Consider the following 26,639-nt stretch of genomic DNA (forward strand, 5'->3'; position numbering starts at 1 on the left):
ACTTTACCTGAACAGTTAATAGGGTATTCATATCTCAATTCTTTATCAACTAATATCTCAATTCATAACATCAAAATAGTTAACTTACTTCTAACACGTTTTAAATTTTATAATATTATAAAGTGGTAAAATAATAAAATGTCTCCCCAAGACTTTGTGATTCAATTTTAGCCCCAACAACTATTGTTTTTGCTTTTAGTTGTTCATAAAAATTTGAACTTGTTTTACCAATAAAATCCTCCCTCGGAGACCCCTCCAAGTGGTCAAGTGTTGAGTTGACTAAAAGGGGTATTATCCCATGGAATCCGCAGCATGTGTGTTCTGGAATCCGTGGAGCGTTGTTTTTCACTTGTGAATTTACTTGGAAGTTCAATTTGGGGCTTTTTTCCTTATTCGACTCATGCATGCATTAATAAGCAGTATTCCAAGTAAAGTAAATAAAAATATTTTAATAATTAAATCTAATTAAATTTATAAAAATAAAAGTATAATAATTAAATTCAAATTTATAAAGATTACATGGCATATTTTAAGGTTTTGGAGTTAGACTTGTGTCAGATTATTAGATCATCAAATTGCGAATGTGGTTGTAGTGCTGCACCGAGGGGCCAGAATCCATATCATCTTTTCATCCTCTCGCTAATTAACTTTCATATTTCCATAAATTAGTTTTACATTTTTAATATTTAAATAAAATATTTTACTTTTAAGGATAAACTATTAAAATAGTCATTTTTGTTTGTCTCAAGTTATATTTTAGTCACTTACGTTATCATATTCTACTGTTTTAGTCACTGAACCATTAATGGTGTAACGGAAAATTGATGTGGCACGTTGAATCATCATTTCAAATGAAAAATTTAGGGTTAACTATATTTGTTAATTTTTAGCAATTTAACATTTCTCTTTTATATTCTTTTAACTTTTTCTTTTTTTTCTTTATTTTCTAGTCTCTTCTGCTTCTCCCTCTGTTTTTCTCTCTTCTTCATTTTCTTAACGTAGTTTTTCTATGTTTTCAATTTGTTAAAACTAGTCCACAAGCTCACTTCATTCGAAAAAAATTAAACTGTTCAAAAAATAATAGAAACTAGTTTGAACAAATAAAAAATATAACAAAAACTACGTTAAAAAATGGAGAATGGAGAAAAATAGAGGAAGAAACACAAGAATTGTAAAGAATTAAACAAGAATCAACGTTTTATTTTATTGACATATAAAAATAAAAGAAAAGATTGTGGACTTTCCATTTTAATAACATATATTAATTTATTGCTTAAAAAAATCAATTGAATAAAAAAGTTCTTCATAATTGCTACCAAATCATTAATAAACAAACAATTAATTTTAAGCATCTTTAAAAATAATTATAAAATTTAATAAATAACATCGCGTGATTCACTATTAATATTTAAATTTATACATTAATAATGAGTCAAATATATTTCTATTTCTATCATATCAAAACGCAATCTCCGACAGTCAAGATCTCATGCCAAAACAAAGAGAAGGGATAACCTACGTCTATGATGTTATTAAATAAATTAGTCCCTTTTAATAGAAATGGAGTAATTTCAAACTCGATAATCATAATTTAATATTTTTTATTTGCATAATAATAATTTTATACATTTTGTCAGTTTGGTCTTAATTTAACAAAGTTATTTCACGATATTTATACATATTTTGTCAATTTAATCTTAATTTAATAAATTTAGTGTATAACATTTACATACATATATATATATATAAACATTGAGAGATAAATTTGTTATTATATCAATCAAAATTATATACAATTAATAGAAAATATTAACGAGGTGATTAATTATCCTTACTCACATTCGAAATTAAATTGTTAAAAGTGACTCAATATCAAAATTGAAAGAAGCTTTATATTGAAGTTTAGTTAAATTGGTTTTTATTTTCTGATATTTCTTAAAATATTGATATGCAAAATTATTTCAAAAGTTAGATGTATTACCCATGGATGGTGGTGTGCAGCTAGACACGAGATTCCGGGGTTTGGAGCGGAAGCTGGATCAGCTGGAAACAAGGATTATCCGCGACGACGATAAAGAATTGTTAGTGGCTACACGTGGGCTTGAACTAGTTGAAACAAGGGTTAGATGTTGATTTCTTCTGTGAAAAAAATAATATCTTGAATTACACAATGCGCAGATCGTGATCAAGCCAAACAATAAATAAATATTTTTTTATTTTTTATTTTTTTGAACAAATATCAAAATTATTTTATTTTTTAGGTTGAATAACATTTAATTTTATTTGAAAGTATAATTTTTTAGAGTTTATATATATAGGTTGTTTACATGTTTATGAATTTTTATATATTTATTTAGTATATGTTTAGACTTTGTAATCTAAACTTATATACATATTTTAGATTTTAGATATTTTTCTCCATTTTTTTTATATTTTTATATTTGAAAAAATCTATAAGGTTTACAAAAAAAATTAAAGGGTGTTTTTCAAAAAAAAATTAAGCCCCTATTTTTCTTTTACTCAATTAGATATTTGAACTGTCAAAATACATTAAAAATGTCATTTAACAGTTAAAATTAACTACCCCTAATTTTTTTAATTAAAGCCATTACGTGTCACAACTACGACATGACATGTGACAAAAGTGATAATAAAAATAAAAAATTATAAAAAATATTTAAATTTTATATTAAAAATCATAAAAAAATTATAAATTCTACAAAAAATCATAAAAATATATTTATAAAATATATAGAAATATAGAAACAATTATAAAATTTTATAAAGTCGTAAAAAATTATAAAAAATGTAAAGAAATATAAAATTCATAAAAAATTATAAAAATTATCTTACCGAAAGAAGCATTTTATAATTTTTCTACAACTTTTATTTATTTTTATTTTTTTATCATCTTTTGTCACATGTTACACTGTGTTGCGACACGTGATGGTTTTAACTGGAAAAAAATTAGGGGTCGTTAAATTTAACGGTCAACGGTTAAAAGACTTTTTTGATGCATTTTATAATTTTTTATTTTTTTTATAAAATTTTACAATAATGTCGTTATGCTCATTACTAAACTTGTTGAAGAGATGAAATATAACCAATTTATATATATATTTTATTAGAGGTTGAATCGATATCAAAAGAAGAATTAGGCTAAAAATTAGGATACATTCTGAGAAAATAAAACTTTCATCAAAGAGAAGCAAATGAAAAGCTTTCATAAAAATTCTCTTAGAATCAAGAATGAAGTTTTCATTGTGTACATGTCAAATCATGAATTAGTAATTGCATCCAATCTCTAAAAAAATCTCAATTATTTTGAACTTTCTATTTTTGGAATGGGAATATTTACGGAATTCTCATGAATTGGATCAACCCTTTATTCCGTGGTATTTACATGAGAGTCATCTTTTTTATTCTTAAGCAAGTCCTCAAGAGGGCTTAGTTGATCCATGATTTATGTTTCAACTTTTGTTTCCTTCTTGTTTGTTTCGGGAAATTTTTTATAAAAAGTTTTAAAGTTTTTATAATTTTTTTTCTATTTTTTAATAAATTTTCTATTTTTATTAAAATTTAATAATTTTTATAACTTTTATTTATTTTTATTTTTATTTTTTTTAATTTTTTGTCACATATCACGCCGTGGTTGTGACACAGGATGACTTTAACTGGAAAAAATTAGGGACAGTTAACTTTAATGATCAACTGTTAAAGTATGGTCAAAGGGTCTTTTTTTATGAATTTTGACAATTCAAGTACTTAATTTAGCACAAAAAAAAAGGAGCTTACTTGCTTTTTTTGAAAAAATTTGATGGCATTTTTTATACATTTTGAAAGTTTAAGTACTTAATTGGGTACAAAAAAAGGCTTAATTGTTTTTTTTCTAAAAAAGTTTGAGGACTTTTTACACTCTTAAAAAAAAGGGTCATATAGCGTTTTTTTATTCACTAGTACAACCATCATAATTTCTTTTAACCTCCCTTCAAAAATTGGAAAAAAAAACATAACAAAAAATACTTTTTTTTGCCAATAACAAAGAATACTTTAGATATCAAATTGTTGATGCCTGGAGATAAAAATAAACTTATGAAGGCTTCAAGGCATGTAGTAATGTCATTTTCTTTAAGGTTTTATTCGCCACACCTATATATGGTGTACAAAAAAATTCCTGACAAATAAACCTATATATTATGACCCTTTATCAAAAAAAAAGTATATAACTTTTGGTGACAATAGACATAATTATCACTATGAATAGTGAAAACTCTTGCTTAATTATCAAGCGACATTATTTTTTGAATCACTTGTAACTTTTCAATTATAACTATTGGAATATTATAAATATTTTAAAAATGTTCCGGTACAAATTAAGCCAAAAAAGTAAAAAGATTGGACTTTGAGAGGTGACATTGCCTTCCATAAAACATATCTTTATTATGCTCAATGTGAGAATTTTAATTTTAAAAATAATTAATTAATCTTTACTTTTTATATTTGAAATTAAGTTGTCAGACTCGGATTTTTTTTAAATAACCTATCCTATCTTTAAAAAAATATTTTAACTTTTAAAAAAATAGAACTTATAGAATTTAAAATTTGTAAAACATCAAGGCACAAATTTAAGATAGATTCAAACTCGAAATTCATTGGATCCTAATCTAATAATTTACAAAAATTGCAGTTAAAATGCAATTGAATATTCAAAGCTACTTTCTATTAAAAGGAGAATTTTAATTTAAAATTTAGTTGATTAATCTCTATTTTTATATATTTGAACTTGTTTTTTTAGTCCTTGAACAACATTTTGTCATTGTGGCCCTTGTAGATGTACATATGTAGAGTGTACTTTCAGTTTACCTTGTTAAAGATAAGTGTTAAGTCATTTATTTGCAGGAAACATAGGTAAAGCACATGTGAGCCTCACCAGGTTCACATCAATCTCATCATTGCTTATTTAGAAGATTTATCATGTTGTTGAAGAGGTCGGCCATGATAAAATCAATGTTGATATGTGCTAAAGCCTAATGTAAAGGGTGGTCGTCCTCGCCAATAAATACCTCTCCTTGAAAAAATAGATTTCTTCTTCAACCTCTCTTTTATATCACACTTGCTCCACCTTCTCATCTAGTGACTTTTAGCACCGCACCAGCATATGAACTGCCTTGTCTTTCTACTTTTTCATTTGGTCTTCAACAATTGTTATAGTGAACTTGACTACATAACTCATCTTGAGGAGACCATCTGTTGGCACGAAATTTATGAATTGTTGGTAAGGTAAATCTCGAACACACGAACAAAACACAAACAATTACTTGAAGAAAAAAAAACCAATAAATAGGTTAAGGCTCCAATGTGTATATTAAGCCACTATCTTTAAGGTTCTATTCGCCCCACCTAAACTTGGTGTGCAAATGAGTTTCAAGCAAATGAATCTCGAATATACAATAAAGCCCAATGACTACTTGTGTTTTACATTGACGAAAATATTCCATAAAGAACTGAACAGGGTATAACAAGAAGCTCAATTTCTATAAAGAAGTTCTGTAATAATTCTTTATAGAACAATATAATAATAGTAGAAAATAGAGGAAGAATAGAAAAACCTTTTTCAGATCTTTTTGGTATCTTATTCAAATGAAATCTTACTCCTATTTATAAGAATTCTCATGAGACATAACTTTTTAATATTTGTATTTCCTGAATAACTTTGTAAATTTAACTGATATAACTCTTCATATTTAAGAGATATAACTCATTATTATGAATAGTCATAACTCTTTATTAATAACCAAAAGTTGTAATGTTAATTACTTACACCATTTCATATATTATTATTAGAACACTAGATATATATTGAAAATATTCCAACATCTTCAAAAATCCTACTATAACCATCACTCCTACCACCCAGTACACTAGCTAAATCAACAATCCTTATCCAGCACATCCTTACAACCCCTACAATGATGCATATGAAAATCGGTATCATAAACAACCTAGGTACAATAATACATTCCCCTTGCCACCAAATATATGCCTAATACTGACCTCTGATGAACAAACAACCAAGAACACCGATTACAACCCCAAAGCTTCTTCCCAACAGTTTTTAGAACTAAAAAAAGATATAAGGGACTTAAGAGACCAAATGATGTAACAACAAATAAGGCATGAACAACAATGCCAACAATCCCAAGAACAACTCCGTTAAAAAATTGAAGTAAAAAGAGAGTTAAACGCATGTCAAAACCCCATTAGTTCCAACATCAACATGATAATGTTGATTCTTCCATTAATGCTCGTGAAAAAGGTTATAACACACACCTATAATACCAACCACGACTAGTTTTAACCCTACCGTCGGACTCTTGTTTGGCAGATATTCATTGCGGACTCTCGATGTAAAGATAGTCTTTGGCAGACTCCTATGTAAAAAAAATCCCTGCAGACTTTGACTTGAGAAAACAATTTATACGAACTCTCTTATCTTGAACATAAGAACAAGCTTCTGTGATCACTTACTTGGGTAATAGCACATGCTAACTTTTATGAAGGATATCATTTTTGAACTCTTAAACTTGAAAAATGGATACAAGATCATCAAACTACCATAACTTGATTCATAAAGATACATCCAGTGGACTTTCGTACATACAGATTTATATTAAAGATTCATAGGTGCAAACTCATATATGGAAGACTCATACATGTGGATTCATAAACGAATATTAACATATAGAAGTAGATTCCTATACACAGACTGTTCTACGGACTTTCACATGAAGGAATTTCCACGTATAACTTTGTCATGAAACCCAAAAAACAAGTCTGATGGACTTTCTTGCATACAGATTTATAGAAGAAGATTCATGAATATGGCAGGCTTTCATATGCGAATTTTATCACGAACTTGATGTGGTGAATTCCCATATATGCCTTTGATGAAAAACTTAAAGAACAAGTCCGACGGACTTTCATAACTTACATATGCCATTGCCATAGACTTGCTTAGACATATAAGGCTTTAAGCCTTCAACTCCGCAGAGTCTCATACTCAGAACCCACGTAGGGTTATCATATACATGTGCGCATATATCTATGTGCAATCCAACTGAACCTTTGCAAAACCAAAAACCATGCATATACATTGTCCATACAATCCTCCCGAACCTCAGCAAAGCCTAATAACATGTGGCACAGAGTGCACAACTTGACATTTCTTTATCTTTCACCCACCATACATACTTTCATACTCCACATATAATTCATGTTCATGACGGACATATAACAAGCATTCAACTGAACATATTGTTAATAACACAATACAAATCATATCAAACATATCATCAATCAGACCTTTTGAATGATAATTTCTTCAGTAATTATTTTACCAGTGAAAGTTAATCAAAACAACGAACTGAAACGTACAATCAAACATGCATTTATGAATCATAACTTTACATATGTCAATCGCACAACAATACAACCCATAAAAGTTTAACTCATTATCAGTAGAACATGAAGCCAAACACAACACAATAACACTATGTTGATATATATAACAACCACAGAGAATTTGAGTTTAGAAACTTACCAGTAAAATACCTGAAAGCTGGTACCGATTACACCTACTTAGCTTTTCCTTATCACCAGAGTCTCCTCCTTCTCGGTTAGCAGTTTACTAAATCCTCAATCACTTAAGTTGATACATTAATTTCTCCCACCATGCATATCGCTTCTTAACTATTCTCTTTTTCAGAACAAACCAGAGAAGATGGAAGAAAGAAAAGGAATACCAGAATGAAAGAATTCTCCCATATATAATCTTTCCACTATAGTTTCCCTTAATCCCAAGTCGGTTAGTACCATTAATATCTTTAATCATAATGTTTACCACTAACAGAAAACTCTTGGTTCTAATGTAATGAGACTAAACTTGAATTCTAACTATTTACAAATCAGATCGCAAAAATTCTCATAATCACACTAGAATCCACATAAACAATCTTTTTTTTCTAATTAACAGAATTTTCGATATATCAAACTTTTAACATTTTTGGGTGTGACATTTCTTCTACTTGTTGATGGGTACTGATCCACCATATCGATCATCGAATCGTAGCTTGGAGCTCGCTAGTTGGACTTTTAAAAAAACTTAATAGTGCAATAACTTGAATAAAAACTTTTGAATAGTTTAGTGACTTAAATGAAGACTTTCAAATAGTTCAGTGACACTTTCGTAACTTTTTGAAGTTGAGTGAACAAAATGTAAACTTACTAATTGTATTTAGTAACCTTTGGTGGAATTTACTTTTAACAATTTCAATAAAGGCATCACTTGGTCTTAATATAAATTTTATAAATATATTTTTTAAATTGATTTTTTTCCATTCATAGGTGTGCCCTGATCTAGATATAATTGAAGCACACATGACAATATTATAACCCACACAGGATAATAAGTTTAACTATTAATATTTACTTATTGTCACTTTGGTCTTATTTTAGCTCTTAATGATAATTTTTTTTTACTTATTTTAAGGCATAATAATAAGTTTTAATGGTATTGAAGTTGCAACTTGCATAACAATCTATGTGTATTTTATAAAAATAAAAAACATATAAAAAGTTATTTACAAATTTATTAATACTTTAAAAATTATCCACGTTAGTAATAAAGTATATGTAAACCATCTATAAGCTATCGTGTTAATATATGATAAGCTATAAAAGTAACATATTTTAATCTCATTCTTAATGCGTTTTTGGATGATTAATTATGCAAATTAGTGAATTTGATACTCCTAATCCTTTAAATTCATGTTTCTATACTTAGGAGAGCATTTGAGAGCAAAAAAAACAAGCCAAAATTTGACAAAAAGAGTTGTTTTCATGATCCACACGGGCTGGGCATTTCCACACGCCCGTGTGAGCCACACGAGTTGGCCACACGCCCATGTGCCAGCTCGTGTCGATTTCGCATCTTGCTTTCTAAATATGCAGAAAAATCCAAATTTTAGGCTTTTTGAGCATTCTAAAGACTATAAATACCAATTAGAAGAATAGAGAAGGTAGCAACCAGAGAAGATCGAGGAAAATACTCAAAAAACACCATCGGAATCAACTCGGAAGCGGATGTCCATCAAGACTAAAGATCTCCTTTTAATTTCTTTCAAAGTTTTATTTAGTACTTTCTTATGTCTTGTAGTTATTCTGGTTTTAAGATGTTTTCATTCAAAATTATGAACTAAATTCCCTAGATACTTAGGGAGGATGAAACCTATGATGAATCCTCTTATTTAATTTCTATTTTTATGCGATAAATACTTGATTCTTGTTCTCCATTATGTATGTTTATTTCTTGTTTTAATATTTTCGGGATATTAATTCATGTTTAATGTGCTTATTTCAGTGGAGCAAAAGCAAAAGTCCCTGTTTAAGAGTAGATCTAGCATAATTAAGTGGAGTTGCATGCAATCCTAGAAATAGGACAACATAAATCTACCGGATTAGAGTCAAATTTAATAGGGAAATCTATAGATCAAGTTAATGCGACAATAGGGGTTTTAATTAGAAAAAGATTTCAATTAATCAACCTAAAGTCAGTTGTTCTTACTCTCGAAAGAGATATTAACATAATTTAAGGATTTTTATGGATCAAGACACAAGTGAATAAATCGTTTAATTCAGATTCATAATAAAAGGTGAAGTCTAGGTGGATTCTTTCTTGAGTATTGTTTATCTCATTGATTAATATTCGATTATTTCCTCGATTCATTCTCTATTGTGTACTTAGATAAATTAGTTTATTAATTTTAGATTAAAACACATAACCCCAATTTATCGGCTAGATAATAAGAAGATGGTAATTACTAGTATTTTTAGTCCTCGTGGATACGATATTTCCTACTCACCATAGCTATACTATTGTTCAACAAGTGCACTTGCCTTTGTCGTATTTATAGTTAGTTAAGTGACCATCAATATAGTTAAAATTTTAATAATTAAATTTTATCCAAAAAATCAATTTAATGAAGTTTTAAAAGTTAAGGGTGAAAAGTAATAATAATAAATTAAAACCAAAATACTAAACATTAAAAAAACTAAATTTGTTCTTGCACATTTATTTTAGGATAAATTACAAAACTAATCACTAAACTATGAGTAAGTTTTTGTTTTGGTCACTTAATTAAAAAAGTTACAAATCATTCACTAAATTATTCAAAAGTTTTCATTTAAGTCACAAAATTATGCAAAAGTTTTTATCTAAGTCATTAAACTATTCCCCCAATGAGCTGCAAGTGACGATTCGATTATCAATACGGTGGATCAATGCTCATCGATGAGTTGAAGAACATTCGTTAGATCTAAGTCGATCTGATACTCATGTCGGAGATCGAAGAAAAAAACTATTTAAATTTTTGTTCATAGATTCGTAACGTCCAAAGCTGTTTAATAAATTAAACTCTAGAAAAGATGGGAATAAAAAAATTTTGATTAGTTCAGACAATGCAAACTAAAAAAACCATATAATAACAATTTTAGTAACCCAAAAATCTAAATGTAAAATTTTGAATAGTTTAATAACCATATCGTAATTTTTATTAATGGATTAAAAATATTACCTAATATCTAACGGTGGAGTTTAACCTTTAATTTTATCCAATTACCTATGCACAGAATAACAATAGAAAAAGAAAATAGAAAACTCTAACTTGATTATTTTCCTATCTAGCATATTCCCCACCAGAAAACACAATTTTTTTAAATAATCTGTTCTCTTTTTTCTTTTAAAAACAAAAACCAAGTAAATATAATATTGATTATTCACTATTCATCTCAATCTTTTCTACAGCCCTAAGAATAGTGGTAAATAGTCTAGATCCTAGACTAGATAGAAGGATTCCATTTCCTATGCCTTACCTCAGAAAAAGTAAATTTACAGACTGTAACAATCTGTGGAAAAGCCTGTTTGCTTTTTCTTCACTTTGGTTTTAAATTGAATTTTAAAATATTTTATACAATTAGTCTATTACTACAACTACAAAGCAAAGGGCATCACCCCCTTTCCCCTCTCTCTCACTCTCTCTCTCTCTCTCTCTCTCTCTATAAATAGGAATTGTAGGCTGCACGTTCGGTTTCATAAAAAAGTCCGAGTTATTGATGACCTTTAAGAGTTTTTAGACAGCAAAGTTTTAGAACATAAAATCTCTTTGTTTAGTTTCTTTTGTCTATGGCTGAAGGTGATTCTTGCTGGGTGGTTGTTTTGGTTGGGGGAGTTGTTGGTTTTATTCTAGTTGTTGTGTTGAACCATTTCTGGCCTTTGCTCTTCAAGGGTAAGGGTGGGACTGTCCCCAAGGGGAGTTTTGGATGGCCTTTACTTGGTGAAACATTTAGCTTCTTAAAGCCTCACTCTTCCAATTCTGTGGGGGCGTTTCTTCATGATCATTGTTCTAGGTAAGTTTATAACTTAACTCACATCACATGTATATATATGCCTTTTGTATGATGATTTTTCACTCCTTCAGCTGTGATGTATATATATATATGTGTGTGTGCGTGGAGTAATCTAAAATGAAAATTGGTATTGAAATTTCAGGTATGGGAAGGTGTTCAAATCCCATTTGTTCTTCTCCCCCACAGTGGTATCATGTGACCCAGAGCTAAACTATTTCATACTTCAAAGTGAAGGCAAGCTGTTCGAGTGTAGTTATCCAAAGCCTATCCATGGCATCTTGGGCAAGGTTTCAATGCTTGTGGCAGTGGGAGACACTCACAAGAGGCTCAGAAATGCAGCACTCTCACTGGTCACCATTACCAAATCAAAGCCTGAGTTTCTCCATGACATTGAAAACATAGCCATTCAAATTCTGGACTCATGGAAAAATAAACCACAAGTCATCTTCTGTGAAGAGGCTAGAAAGGTATAGTACCACTAGTATTAATAAATAATAATGTTAAAGAATCTAATCAAATTCTAATGGAATGTTTCTTACTTTTTTTATTTTTTCCTTTTGTCAACTTTTGGTTCCATGTATAGTTTACATTCAATGTAATAGTAAAGCAAGTGTTAGGGTTGACACCACAAGAGCCAGAGACTTCAGAAATTCTAGAAGATTTTCTCACTTTTATGAGAGGCCTCATCTCTCTCCCTCTCTATATTCCTGGAACCCCATATGCAAGAGCTGTTCAGGTACTCAACAAAAGCACTGTATTGATAGCTTTGTTTATTAAATTAAATGAAACAATAATAATTATGGTGTGGTTTAATAAATGGTTTATGAGAGACTTAGCTTAGCTCTATATATCTCTCTCCTTTTTTTCTTTTTATTGTTTTTGGCTGCAAAAAGGAAGCATGTGATCATCAACTTTACCTTTGACTATCTTTACAGGCTAGAAGCAGAATATCTTCTACTGTCAAAGCTATTGTAGAGAAAAGAAGAGCAGGAAGAAGAAATAATAATAATAATGATGATGATGATGATAATAATAATTCTAAAAAAAACAGTGATTTCCTAGAAATCCTTCTATCTGTTGATACCTTATCTGAAGATGAAAAAGTGAGCTTTGTTTTGGATTCTTTATTGGGTGGCTATGAAACTACTTCCCTTTTGATGTGTATGGTGATTCATTTCTTAAGCCACTCCCCAGCTGCATTGCAACAGTTAAAGGTAACCCCACCCTTGTATTCTAATTTCCATCAATTTCATGCAGATCTTCTATTATTAATCTCTAAATCTTTTTAATTATGTTTTGAACTAAAAATACAGCAAGAACATCTTAAAATAAGGAGCATGAAGCAGAAACATGATGATCATTTGGACTGGGAGGATTATAAGAAAATGGAATTCACTCAATATGTAAGAAATTTTCTATATATATATATGTTCTTTTTCATACTTTAATATATAAAAAATAGAACACAACTTTTTCTTCTAATACCCCAACAAAGAAGAAAAAAATACAACTTTGTTCTGATACACCTTTTTCTAGCATGTTTGGAATAATGATGTGATTTTATAACCTTTTATTTTTTCTCTAATGCATGCTTGCTTTTCTTTTTCATGCTTGTAGGTCATCAATGAAGCTCTCAGATATGGCAACGTTGTCAAATTCGTTCACCGAAAGGCCCTTAAAGATGTCAAATATAAAGGTTTTGTTATTTATTTATTTCGATATAAAAATGTTATTAGTTCTAAAATAACAATGTGCAATATGATTCGTGATTCAATATAATAATGCAGTGCATGAACTTATAGATATTGTAGTTTATACTTCTATTATAAGATATATAACCCAAAGTTTTGGGTTGAAACAGGTTACCTAATTCCATCAGGATGGAAGGTCCTACCTGTTTTCACTGCAGTTCATTTAGACCCATCTCTCCATGCAAATGCTACCCAGTTCCATCCATGGCGGTGGGAGGTAAATTACTCATCTCATGCCCTAAATGGGGTACCCATGGCCTCATCTAAGTAATGGCTGAAAGGGACCATGTCCCTAACTTTCACTCAAAACTTATCCTATTTTTTTAATTTCAACTTTCATATGTTCATATTGGGCTCCTCCAAAATCTGAAGTCAAAATATAAAAGTGATCACTTATAATCATTCCCCTATAGAAAAATAATACTAATAATAATGATGATTATAGTATGTTTTAAAGTAAAAGTTTCTTTTTATTTTTACAATTTCTAATTTTTAAGTTGTTGAAATGAAGTTCTGGTTCTGAAACTGGGGGCCATCCCTCGGAAATTTTGATCTGTTTGTAGCATTATTTTGTTGAAATTGTGGGGGGTGGGGGACCTTATAAATTGTAGGACAAAGTGACGACTTTTCATCAGAAATTTGGAGATACGCACCATTTTTTTTGTTAGATTCATGAAAATAGCCTTTCACTGTACCTTATGGCCATGACAGATATTTGGTACACCAAACCTAAAATACCTTACAATGGATCCGATTGACCAACTTCTTGATTTACACATTCATTACCACCTAAAACAAAATAAAGAAACATGTTTTGTTGCATTTCAGAAACCCGTGTTGATTTTTCAAAACTTCCAACTATCAAATTTCTTGAAGTAGAAATGCTTTGTTAATGAAAGATGATCTTTCAAACCCGAGCTCAACTGGGTTCTTGTAATCATGTGACATTTAGTAAGTTCGAGTTCAAGTCCACCTGGACTCTTTTGTGGGGAAAACGTACAAGATTATTTCCATGTTTTTGATGCAGAGCCAGGATCCCACATGCAAAAAATTTACACCCTTTGGAGGTGGGTCAAGATGCTGTCCTGGATCTGACCTAGCCAAGGTTGAGGTTGCTTTCTTCCTCCACCACCTTGTTCAAAACTTCAGGTGATTTTCTTATATGTATATCCAGTAAACAAAATCAGCACTAGTGCTATTTTCTTCTTCAACTTTAAAAATCCCAATTTACTGTAACATAGTGACAAATTTTGTAGGTGGAAAACAGAAGGTGAGGATCAACCTATAGCATACCCCTATGTCGAATTTCAAAGAGGATTGGTTCTGAATGTGGATCCATGTTCGGAAACAACTATGTAGGGTCGAGAATGAAGGCTGAGAATCATATTGTTTATGTTTTACTTTTTTTAGCTACTGTTATTTTTATGGGCAAAAGGTCTCCTTTGAATGCCTGGTAAATTTTATATAAAGTTGTAACATATGTTTATGTATATGTAGTGCTTTCATCTCTTTATCAACTTTTTTCATATACATAAATAGTAATCAAATTATCTTAAATTCTCTTGATTCTATAGTAATCAAATACTATGGCAAAGCACATAGCTTGGCAGCAATCAAAGGGTTAATCCAAGGATTAAAACTTAAAATGCTTGCTCAAGCAAATTTTGACTATCTTTTAGACTGCCTTCACTACTATAGGACTCCTTACATAGTGTACATTGTCTGACCATATCAGCTCTCCAAATACATACTCCTTAATTGCCTGAGCATTCTTAACCTTGAGTGTAACACTGAATGTCTTCTCTTCACCAGCCTTTTCAAACTTCAATTTTTGGGGCTTAACATAAATCGAAATTCCCATCGGTCTCATCACTTTAGCTCTGTAAATACCTGGTGAACCAACATTTTTAACGGTCCTGGTCACTGTAATGGGTCCAACAAGGTTAGGGATTGTGATTGAAGGGTAGTTGAAGTTGGCAAGATTGATTGGGTTGGGGCACTTGTAGGTGTTCTTTGATAACAGTGAAATTAGTGTTTCATTGTACCCCAAAGTGCATAGGAAGTTTAGGTAATCAGTGGGGGTTAAGTCATAAACAAGCCCGGGATCCATAGCAAGGTTAGGTTGTACATGTCCGGCTCCATAGCTGAATGGTCCTGCTTTGATGTTTGATGCATTTAGAATTGGCTCATTCAGGTTATCCAATGTGGTTGCTGCATCCAAAGAAAAAGCAAGTTTAAAAAGCTTCAAACCAAAAGTTATTTGCTTTAGAAACACGTTTCTTACCGGAGGTCATAATAGCTGATTTGATGGCCGCGGGACTCCAGTTAGGATAAAGGGTTTTAAGTAGGCCAACAATGCCTGAAACATGAGGGCACGACATCGAAGTGCCCGATAAAGAGTTGAATTGAACTCGGCGCTTGTCGAAATCTTCGTTTGTCGGCCCTTCTGCTTCTGTATACGCAGCTATTACACTCACTCCAGGTGCCGTGATATCAGGCTGAATGTGGGATACTAAAATTAGCCAAGGAGTTGGAAAATTTATGCACATACAGATAGCAAATACCTTGAGGATCTCGGGTGTGATTGTGTTGGGTCCCTTGGATGAAAATGCTGCCATGAAAGGGGCTGGCTTTGTGCCAATTTGAGTGGTTACAGGTGTAATATAAGCAGTGGGATTCCTATTCCAGATATCCATACGCAGTCACTGAAATGTCAAGGTGAAATTTATCATATATTATCTGGTTCCAAGACTTACTTTGTTGAATTAATGTAAGTGAAAACAGTGAGACCATCGGTGTAATTGATATTTGAAGCAGGGAGGACATGAGCCTCAACTAAAATTTCATTGTCTGTGAAAATGTCATTAGCAAGAATCATGCCCACAGCACCAGCCAGAGATGCTTGCTGACCCTTCTCCACTCCTCCATTCAGCCCTCGAAGACATACCAAAACCTTTCCTGCTGCCTTTTTGGGATCAATGGCTCCGGCCTGACAGAACAATCTGCAAGAATCTACAAATCAGCATGTGTCTGCAGAAGGACGTTGTGAGTGTGGAAATGCATACATTACTGACTGAAAGTGTTAGAAACAGTTGGTATATAACTGTATATGTGCAACAAAAGTATCACTAATGAGATGTATTCAATCCTTACGCGGTTTGAACTGATGCATTAGCCACCTTGGCATCGGCTGCACTTATCAGCGGGAAGAACTTCTGGTGTGGTAAAACTTTGGTTGATAAACTTTGTCCCTTCACGAAGGAAATAAGCATTTGTTAGTCCCAGTTGCCAACATGTGCAAGTATTACACTTTATTGACCAGTAAACCTGAAGTTATGGTTTACTTTCACTCAATTTGAGCATGTACGAAAAGAAAACAGTCGCAACATATTTCATAAACACCAAAACAAACGGGGAAAGTAAACCTTGTAGTGCATATCATTGCCGAGGACAACAATACTAGGAAACTCCCTATCCATGGTGCTGGCTCCAACAGTGATCTGCCATGGAGCAATGTTTACGACCGTACCATCTGCAGGTCCTGAATTGCCAGCAGAGCAGACCACAACAATTCCATGCTTGATAGCATGAAAAGAGCCAATCGCAATGCTGTCATTAAAAAAGTCAATGGGTTCTCCTCCTAGTGACACAGACAGAACATCAACACCGTCATGAATGGCCATGTCGAAAGCTGCCAATATATCTGCATCAAAGCATTCTTCTCCTCCAACAGGTGGCCAGCACACCTTGTATGTCGCTACTCTAGCTCTAGGTGACCCTCCTTTTGCTGTTCCTTTACCAAAGCCGAAAGCACTTGCCTTGGCTACCAAGTTACTCCCAGCAGTGGATAAAGTATGCGTTCCATGACCATCATTGTCTCGTGGTGTATTGAAGGAAGCGTTGAGTTTGCTGCCAACAATGGCAGCATAACCTTTGTTGAAGTACCTTGCTCCAATTAGCTTCCTTTTAACATGAAGACAGCAATTTTAGGTAGGCGCTAAACCCTGGTCTGTATATAATACAAGTAACATATTTCATAAAACAGGTTTAGATACCGTTTCAGCTAAGCTAAGGTTAAATGTCTGCTAAATCTTTTTCTCCACGCTCAGAGATAAAAAGTGGTACCATAAAATTGGAAATGAATAAATAAGCTTATTTTCAGGGACTGGTCCTCCCCCACCATCAAGATCCTAAATCACCCAAGATGAGTAGTGCGTGCACATTCTCTGTTAAGAAATGGCTTAAAATTGGTAGTGGATTGTTGTTGTTGGTAGTGGGTTGTTGGTGGTAGTGGATTAGTGGATGGTTGTTGGTGTCCATTTTCAACCACAAATCTTTGCCAAAGTTTTGGACAATTATGTCCTTGAACTCTCTTATAAATAGAGAGGTTCATTAGCCATATTCATCATCCCAAACCAAGAGAGAGCAAAGCTTGTTCTTTGAAAGCTAGGATTTTAGCTTTCGGGTTTTCTATAGGGGTTAAGAGTTGTGAGGTTCTCGGGTTGTGTCTTGAGTGTAAAACACTTGTAATCTTCATCTTGTTATAGTGAAATTTCTTTTCGCCTCTGCCCGTGGACGTAGACATTAAAGCCGAACCACGTAAATCCTTGTGTTCACTTTATTTTTCGTTCCGGTCAATTTACTTGTAGTCATATCGGAGTTCTCGAATCGATCCTTTCCGCAACAAATTGGTATCAGAGCGTAGTTGAAGGAGTGATAATATTTTCTGAATTGCCCTGTGACTGCAGCTTTGTCTGATCTTTCACATCAGGAAGAAAATATTATCATTCATTCAAAGGTTCCAAATTATGGCTACAAGTGTTTCATCGACTAAGTATGATGTCGAGAAATTTACCGGGAAAAATAGTTTCAGTTTATGGCGCATCAAGATGCGGGCAGTGCTGGTTCAACAAGGATTGCTAAAAGCATTGTCTGGTAAAGATAAATTACCAAGCACGCTTTCGGAAGAGCAAAAGGATGACATGCTAGAAAGAGCACATAGTGCTATTCTGCTATGTCTAGGAGATGAAGTGCTACGAGAAGTAGCGGATGAGAAAACCGCGTCCGGTTTGTGGCTCCGGTTAGAGAGCAAGTACATGACGAAGTCATTGACGAACCGGCTCTACCTCAAGCAAAGACTCTATGCCCTGAAGATGGAGGAAGGTACACCTGTTTCCCAGCACCTGGATAAATTCAATTCCATTATCATGGATTTGAATAATATCGATAACAAAATCGATGATGAGGACCAAGCAATAATTGTTTTGTGTTCTTTGCCTCCCTCGTATGAGAATTTTGTTGATACAATGATGTACGGTCGTGATGACCTGACTCTAGAGGAGGTGAAAAATGCCTTAAGTTCCAGTGAGTTGAGGAAGAAAATCACTGGTAAGGTGGTCGAAAACAATGAAGGCGAAGGCTTGGTTGCTCGAGGAAGATCCAAGGCAAAGGGTGGAAGTTCAAGTAAAAGCCATCCTAGATCGCAGTCCAAGAAGAGAATACAGTGCTACTACTGTAAGAAGTACGGGCACATGAAGGTAGATTGTCCGAAAAGGAAGGAGAAATCAGAATCACAGGAGCAACAAAATGATCGTGCGAATGTAGCTGATGCAGATTCTTCAAGTGATGCCGAGATCGTTCTTGCAGTATCCGACTCTTACGCTGGTGGGAGATGGATTCTTGATACGGGAGCTACATTTCATATAAGTACTTTGAAAGATGCATTCTCAACATACGAGAAGCATTCTGGTTCAGTACTAATGGGAAATGACCACGCATGTCAAGTCATGGGGATTGGCACAGTTCGTATAAAGATGTTTGACGGTATTGTTAGAACTCTAACTGATGTTCGGCACATTCCAGAAATGAAGAAAAATTTGATCTCTTTGAGTACGTTGGACAAGAAAGGCTTTCGGTACTCTGCTGAAGGTGGAGTTCTCAAGGTATTCTCGGGTGCTTTGACTGTGATACGTGGTAATTTGGAGCGGGGCCTTTACTTCCTCGATGGTTCCTCGGTTACAGGTGTTGCGGGAGTGTCATCATCAGATGATCTAGATTCTGACACCACGAAGTTATGGCATATGCGGCTCGGGCATATGAGCGAGAGAGGCTTATCGGTGCTAAGCAAACGAGGATTATTGTCTGGGCAGTGTACAGGAAAGTTGAATTTCTGTGAGCACTGCGTCTTCGGTAAGCAGACTCGGGTAAAGTTCAGCACTGGGATTCACAAGACAAAAGGCACAGTGGATTACTTCCATTCTGACCTTTGGGGCCTTCTCCGACAATTTCTAAAGGTGGTTACAGATATCTGCTTACCTTTATCGATGATTACTCGAGAAAGGTTTGGGTGTATTTTCTGAAGAGCAAGTATGAGGTTCTCATCAACTTCAAGCAATTTAAAGCTTTGATCGAAAATCAAACAGGAAAGAAGATCAAGCGATTCCGGACGGATAATGGCTTGGAGTTTTGCTCAGGTGAATTCAATGAGTTCTGCAAAAATGAAGGAATAGTGAGACACCGCACTGTTCGTCGAACACCACAACAAAATGGAGTTGCAGAACGCATGAATAGAACTCTCTTGGAGCGAGCTCGTTGCATGCGATCAAATGCTGGGCTCGGTGAAGAATTTTGGGCTGAAGCTGTTAATACTGCTTGTTATTTGGTTAACAGATCTCCGTCAACAGCTATTGAGCTGAAGACTCCTGAGGAAGTATGGTCTGGTTCTCCTGCTGATTACTCTGGTTTAAGAGTGTTTGGCTGCCCTGCGTATGCTCATGTAAATGAGGGAAAACTCAAACCGAGGGCGAAGAAATGCATATTTCTTGGATACGGCCAAGGGGTGAAAGGATACAGGTTGTGGTGTCCTGATCCGGTTTCGTCCAAGTTCATCATCAGCAGAGATGTGACTTTTGATGAGTCATCCATGCTTCGATCCACCACAAATTCCCGGGAAAAGGAGGAGTCAGATAGAATGGGAGATCACGGTGTTGAGAAGCAGGTGGAGTGTCAGGTGGACGCTCCAATTCCTACGGAAGGTACTTCAGTCCAGGATGATCAAGTTGAGGTGCAAGATTCCGATGAAGATGAGTCACCTCAAGAAAAACCATATAGCATTGCCACTGGAAGAACGAAGAGACAAATCAAACCAAATCCGCGTTACGCTAATCTGGTGTCTTTCGCGCTCAGTGTGGCGGAGTCCATTGGTATAGAACCTTCCAGTTATAATGAGGCTGTCACGTGTGATGAGTCGGCACAGTGGGCAATTGCTATGAGTGAGGAGATAGAATCTCTTCACAAGAACCATACTTGGGAGTTGGTTAAGCCGCCAAGTAACCAGAAGATAGTTGGTTGCAAATGGGTCTTCAAGAAAAAGGAAGGCATCCTAGGGGTTGAAGCAACTAGATTCAAGGCACGATTGGTTGCTAAAGGCTTCACTCAGAAAGAGGGGATTGACTACAATGAAGTTTTCTCCCCAGTCGTAAAGCATTCTTCCATTCGTGTATTACTTGCCATGGTGGCCAAGTCTGATCTAGAACTTGAGCAGCTTGACGTAAAAACGGCGTTCTTGCATGGTGAGCTCGAGGAAACAATCTACATGCGTCAACCAGAGGGTTTTACAGTTCCTGGTAAAGAAGACCATGTCTGTCTATTAAAGAAGTCTTTATATGGATTGAAACAATCCCCAAGGCAGTGGTACAAGCGGTTTGATAGCTTCATGATTCAGCATGGTTACACAAGATGTGACTATGATGCTTGTGTCTATCATCGGAAGCTCTCAGATGGTTCGCACATTTATTTGTTGCTGTATGTTGATGACATGTTAATTGCTTCCAAAAACATGTCGGAAATCAACAAGTTAAAGTCGCAGTTGAGTGGTGAGTTCGAGATGAAGGATCTGGGTGCTGCCAAGAAAATTTTGGGCATGGATATTCACAGAGATCGCAAGGCGGGCAAGCTTCGTGTGTCGCAGAAGAACTACATTGAAAAGGTTCTTCAACGCTTCGGCATGGATAAAGCGAAAACTGTGAGTACTCCGTTGGCACCACATTTCAAACTCTCTGCAGAGTTGTCACCACAATCTGATGAAGAAAAGCAGCAAATGTCTCACATTCCATACTCGAGTGCAGTTGGAAGCGTGATGTATGCAATGGTTTGCACTCGTCCAGACATTTCACATGCAGTTAGTGTGGTCAGCAGATACATGAGTTGTCCTGGCAAGGAACACTGGCAGGCCGTGAAATGGATTCTCAGGTACTTGAGAGGTTCTGCAGATTTATGCTTGGTATATGATCAGAGTGACTGCACTAGCAGTGTCACGGGCTATGTGGACTCTGATTATGCTGGAGATCTGGACAAAAGAAGATCTCTGACGGGTTATGTTTTCACTTATTCTGGAGGAGCCATTAGTTGGAAAGCTGTGTTACAGTCTACCGTAGCCTTATCTACGACTGAGGCGGAATATATGGCGTTAGCAGAAGCAGTGAAAGAAGCATTGTGGATGAAAGGTCTAGTAAGCAGTTTGGGTTTACAACAGGATTTCACTGTTGTATTTTGCGATAGCCAGAGTGCCATACATCTGACTAAAAATCAGATGTTTCATGAACGGACCAAACACATTGATGTCAGATATCATTTTGTTCGGGAACATGTTACGCAAGGTGACATTGTTATCAGCAAGGTTGCTACCGAGAAGAATCCTGCAGATATGTTAACTAAGGTGATCCCTGCATATAAGTTCAAGCATTGCTTGGACTTGATAGGTATTCGGGATTGATTAGCGCCAGAGAGGCGTTTGGAAGAGGTGATCCAGTTCGAGGAATTCACTATGATGTTCAGCTTGGTAAATTTCAAGCCAAGGTGGAGATTTGTTAAGAAATGGCTTAAAATTGGTAGTGGATTGTTGTTGTTGGTAGTGGGTTGTTGGTGGTAGTGGATTAGTGGATGGTTGTTGGTGTCCATTTTCAACCACAAATCTTTGCCAAAGTTTTGGACAATTATGTCCTTGAACTCTCTTATAAATAGAGAGGTTCATTAGCCATATTCATCATCCCAAACCAAGAGAGAGCAAAGCTTGTTCTTTGAAAGCTAGGATTTTAGCTTTCGGGTTTTCTATAGGGGTTAAGAGTTGTGAGGTTCTCAGGTTGTGTCTTGAGTGTAAAACACTTGTAATCTTCATCTTGTTATAGTGAAATTTCTTTTCGCCTCTGCCCGTGGACGTAGACATTAAAGCCGAACCACGTAAATCCTTGTGTTCACTTTATTTTTCGTTCCGGTCAATTTACTTGTAGTCATATCGGAGTTCTCGAATCGATCCTTTCCGCAACATTCTCGGACAAGGATGAAGATAGGCATGGAGGAAAGGTGAAAAGTGGGGTTATAAGAGAAGAAAAACTGACCTATTGCAATGAAATCGGGTGTCAATGTCATTTTGGCAAATGCCCTTCCACTTGGATGGAATCGGTCCATACCCATCATCGCTGAAGCCTTTTGATTCAGGCCACACACCTACCATAATCCCATTCAGCATGCGTTTCGCTTACAATGTCAATAACTGTCACCGACTCCACCCAGTTCATGGCATAAGTTATAATTGATTTGTTTTACTACTCGCATGTTCTTCGTATCATTTTTCAATTATGCCTTCAAAGAATCTCAATTAATTTACTTGATACATATACAATCAATGCACACTTACTTTTATATATATATATCCGAATTTAATGAAAGTCATAAAATCTTATACTTAAAATTAGGTCTTTCGGAACAAAAATCAAATATATAGATATGGGTGAATAGTTGCAGTGCGTTGCAATCCCTATGCTTACTAGGTTAATCCAAATTAGTTAAAAGCCTATTATATTTTTAGTGATAATAAAACAAGGGTAATTCACATCTACATCTACATATTTCAGATTTTATGTTAAAATTCTGACTTTTTTTTTATTATAACTGTTTTAAATTAAATGAATAGATAAAATAAGGTGGATTCGGGTTTATTCTTTTGTAATTTTATCTCATAAATATAGGACATTTTTACTTCGCCACAAAAAAGCTTAAGAGAAATTTTTACTAAAATATTTTTAAAGATTTACCAATATTAAAGTCTAACACTTTTATTTTACCAACTATAGGTACCATATTGGTCCGAAAAAATTACAAGTATCTCATTAAAGAAACAAATGCAAAATTAAAGTATCAAATAAAATATTAAACTTTTTGTTATCTATTAATATATATTATATTATTATATTTCCATTTAACATAATTATGCTGGTGATCTTTCTAAATTATTTTATTTTAGTTTCATTTTTATAGATTGTATATTTTAATTTGATAAAGTTTGAAATACTCCTGTAATGTTATGTTTTTATTTTATAATATGAAATCATTTATACCATTTTTAATTATTTGAGTTAGATTATTAATTTTTAACATTAATCAAAATTAAAAGTTTACATATACAATATATTATTAATGTTATTTAAATATTAATTTAAAATTTGAATATTAATTTATACCCTTAATGAGTTAAGTTCAAGAAAGTTGCCATCTCATAAGAGAGTGGGTTTATAGTAAAATTGGTTGACACCAACAAACCTATCTAATATGAACACTTGTTATAAATTTAAGAAAACATGTTGTTCTTGCATGTTTATGAGTCATGTAGGGACGAAAATAACTGAAAAAAAAAAAAAGAACAGACAAACTGACTTTCCAGATACGATATCCCGCAGGAAAAGGAAGAAGGGGAAGCTGAAAATGACTCACCGGTGTCAAGGTTTCCGATGATCGTGTCTTCACCATATCTGGCCTTGTTCCAGATTGAGTTCGATGGAACGACGCCGTTCTGCTCCAATCCTAGAAATTCCCATGATCGAGTTGTGTGTAGTTTTCTTCCCTTGTTCATGAAAACCGAAACTACTTCTGGATGCCCTGCATTCCCTCACATTACATTAATTCCACACTGTTACTCCCTGTTCTGGAGAAAACTGTTAAGTCAAAAACAGGGACTCACTTGCAATCTCAGAGGCTACTTCATCAGCTAAATTTGCAGCGAAACCATTGATGTGTCTGGTATAAGAGTAAAAGATAGCCTGTCGTGCATCCTCCCGGCTGTTTGAAAATACAAATTCAACAAGTTAAATAAAAGCTTAGCTCGAATATTGTCATTCCAAATAGCAGATGAGAAGGAGCTGAAAAATCCTTTTAAACCTTCCCAAGAATGAGCCCAGAAACTCGTAGTGTGTTTCCGTCACGGCGTCCACGTTAACCCATGCAGATTCCAGTCCATGTGAGTGTTCTCCCAGGTATATTACATATGACTACATCAACATACACCAACATTTCTTTGGTGATTTTTTGTTGTTGTTGTTAATAATTATAAGAACCGCCAATAAGGAAGATGCTTTTATCTCGTTTTTTGTACTAAATTTTCCCAAAGGGTATTGAAATGCTTACCTTTTGAGCGGTAAATCCAGGTCTCAGCAAAAGAAAGAAAACCATGAGAGAAACTAAAGACAGGGTAGCATTTGAAAGCCTCATTGCTTTGCCCGCTACCTGTTTTGGGAATTTAATACTTGTTCTGTTTCTTTATATGATACGAATGGAACAGGGCCGTGGGACTTGTATATATACACATGATATATGAGATTGTGTTGGAAAGATGTGAAGTTGTATGCATAATGTAATTAAGTGAACTTAATTCTGAGTTTGTGAAGAAGAAAATGTGGGGACTTGCATGTGGACCTTGACAGTGAACTTTGATGGATGAATATAATTGCTAAACTTGAAGAAGATAACAGAAGGTCGGAGGAATCTCAAGTGCTTTAGCCCTTTCTTGTATCCAATCAGTTGGCTGACACATTAACATGATTCTACAACTATGAACTGACAAACACCATATAATGTATGTATGTGTTGGATGTGTGATGGGAATTGGGAAAGGACGGCATTAGATTTTTTTTAGTAGCTTACGGTTTTAATAGAATTTTTTTTTTTGGAGGAAAAGAAAATCTCTAGTCTAGCCATAATGCAAATCCAAAAATCAAATATTTTCATGTTTAATTCATGTAACTTAAGGATTTAATTAATTTTTTAATATTTAATTCAAATATTGCACAATTTTCAGAAAGAAATTATAATATAATTATGTCAAAGCTAATATTGAAGATTGTCTTTGCTTTGGATAATCTAACTTAGTGAAGGGTGGTTTTTGCATAGATTGACAACAAGGTCAACGTCTGTCTTCTTTTTGTTTTTAATCCAACCATGGTTGGCTTTTAGCCTTCGCTTTTTCAAATAACCATACTTGGACCCAGCTTTGCAAAGGAATTTTATTAAATAAAACCCTCCATGCTTTATAAATCTTTTCAGGATAAGCATGCATAACAAGAAGATTAAATGAAAGGAAACGAGATTAATTGTCTAAGGCACCTCAAGCAGTACCCCATTTCGATGAAGGGAAGAACCGATCTCAACATCACTGGCTGCCTCAACTCTCAGCCTAGCTAAGAACAATCTGTTCTTGGTCTAACACAAGGAGAAGGAAACAGGACTCTGACCTTTTATTTTTGGGGGATTAAGATTCTAACCTTAACGGCCACTATATAATTCACATGGAGGGGCACCAAAAAGGACATATAGGATTTTTATTCTCAATTATCTGCCATTACCATTCTGAAAAGCCTTAATTTATTGTTTAGCCTCTCAAGTATACTTATTTTTTCACTTTGGTACTTGAACTTTTTTTGTCTCAATTTAGTACCTAAAGTATCAATTTCTTCTATTTTTAGTCTATTTTGGAATGACTGTTAAAAAAGTATGTTAGGCCACTTTGGCTAATGGAAAAGAGCTACGTGACTTGTTTTTGGCCAAATGAAAAAAGTGTCACGTGGCAATTAAATTTATTTTAAATAAAAATATTAAATTTAAATTAAAAAATTATAATATTAAATATTAAAAAATTAAAAAATTCTATTGACTTTGGTTGACCGTTGACCAACATTGATCAGTGTTGACTTGATGTTGACCTGTCATGTGGCGCTATTAGAATAAATCACATGTCTTTTTTTATTTTTTAATATTATATATATTATATTGATTAAAAATGTAAAAAAAACATATATAATATATAAAAAAACTTTAAAAATTTATAAAATTCTAAAATGTATAATTTTAAATTTTAAAATGTCAAAATAATATATAAAAATTTAAAATTGTTATAAAAATTAAAGAAGTATTTAAATTTCAAGTAATTGCAAAAAAAAACTTTAAATTTAAATACCAATTTAGATTTTTATAAAGAAATATTTTTAAAATTTTAAATTTTTTTCTAATTTGTAATTCTTTTACATTTTTAATAATATTATTAATTTCAACTAATTCCTTTTCAATTATCATATTTTTTAAAAATTTTATTTTATAATT

At 33.5% G+C, this 26,639-nt stretch overlaps 2 protein-coding genes across 2 annotated transcripts; one reads left to right on the forward strand and one right to left on the reverse strand.

Moving 5' to 3' along the window:
• Positions 1 to 11,056: 11,056 nt before the first annotated feature.
• LOC107912480 (cytochrome P450 724B1) lies at positions 11,057 to 14,769 on the forward strand. Its single transcript, XM_016840678.2, has 9 exons — positions 11,057 to 11,463; positions 11,606 to 11,930; positions 12,047 to 12,199; positions 12,399 to 12,677; positions 12,777 to 12,866; positions 13,081 to 13,159; positions 13,325 to 13,431; positions 14,242 to 14,363; positions 14,471 to 14,769. Exons 1-9 carry the CDS (start codon positions 11,240 to 11,242, stop codon positions 14,571 to 14,573), a joined length of 1,482 nt encoding a protein of 493 aa, XP_016696167.2. The 5' UTR covers positions 11,057 to 11,239; the 3' UTR covers positions 14,574 to 14,769.
• LOC107910956 (subtilisin-like protease SBT5.3) lies at positions 14,754 to 24,876 on the reverse strand. The gene is made up of 11 exons (XM_041106250.1): positions 24,672 to 24,876; positions 24,426 to 24,535; positions 24,229 to 24,326; positions 23,982 to 24,146; positions 22,610 to 22,718; positions 16,640 to 17,177; positions 16,368 to 16,465; positions 15,971 to 16,216; positions 15,779 to 15,893; positions 15,499 to 15,712; positions 14,754 to 15,425 (listed from the first exon to the last, which is right to left on the reverse strand). The coding sequence occupies exons 1-11, from the start codon at positions 24,753 to 24,755 to the stop codon at positions 14,890 to 14,892; spliced, it is 2,313 nt and encodes a 770-aa protein (XP_040962184.1). The 5' UTR covers positions 24,756 to 24,876; the 3' UTR covers positions 14,754 to 14,889.
• Between the last annotated feature and the right edge of the window lie 1,763 nt (positions 24,877 to 26,639).

The sequence above is a fragment of the Gossypium hirsutum genome, chromosome D11, assembly GCF_007990345.1.
Source record: "Gossypium hirsutum isolate 1008001.06 chromosome D11, Gossypium_hirsutum_v2.1, whole genome shotgun sequence".
In the NCBI taxonomy this organism is placed as follows: Eukaryota; Viridiplantae; Streptophyta; class Magnoliopsida; order Malvales; family Malvaceae; genus Gossypium; species Gossypium hirsutum.

Excerpts from the sequence above, each read along its gene's own strand:
- LOC107912480 (XM_016840678.2), top strand. The coding sequence starts at position 11,240 with ATGGCTGAAGGTGATTCTTGCTGGGTGGTTGTTTTGGTTGGGGGAGTT. Across the intron at positions 12,678-12,776 it reads CTGCATTGCAACAGTTAAAG|CAAGAACATCTTAAAATAAG; the intron begins GTAACCCCACCC and ends CTAAAAATACAG. Across the intron at positions 12,867-13,080 it reads AAATGGAATTCACTCAATAT|GTCATCAATGAAGCTCTCAG; the intron begins GTAAGAAATTTT and ends TCATGCTTGTAG.
- LOC107910956 (XM_041106250.1), bottom strand. The coding sequence starts at position 24,755 with ATGAGGCTTTCAAATGCTACCCTGTCTTTAGTTTCTCTCATGGTTTTC. Across the intron at positions 24,147-24,228 it reads AGTAGCCTCTGAGATTGCAA|GGCATCCAGAAGTAGTTTCG; the intron begins GTGAGTCCCTGT and ends GAGGGAATGCAG. Across the intron at positions 17,178-22,609 it reads ACCCGATTTCATTGCAATAG|GAAGCTAATTGGAGCAAGGT; the intron begins GTCAGTTTTTCT and ends TCATGTTAAAAG.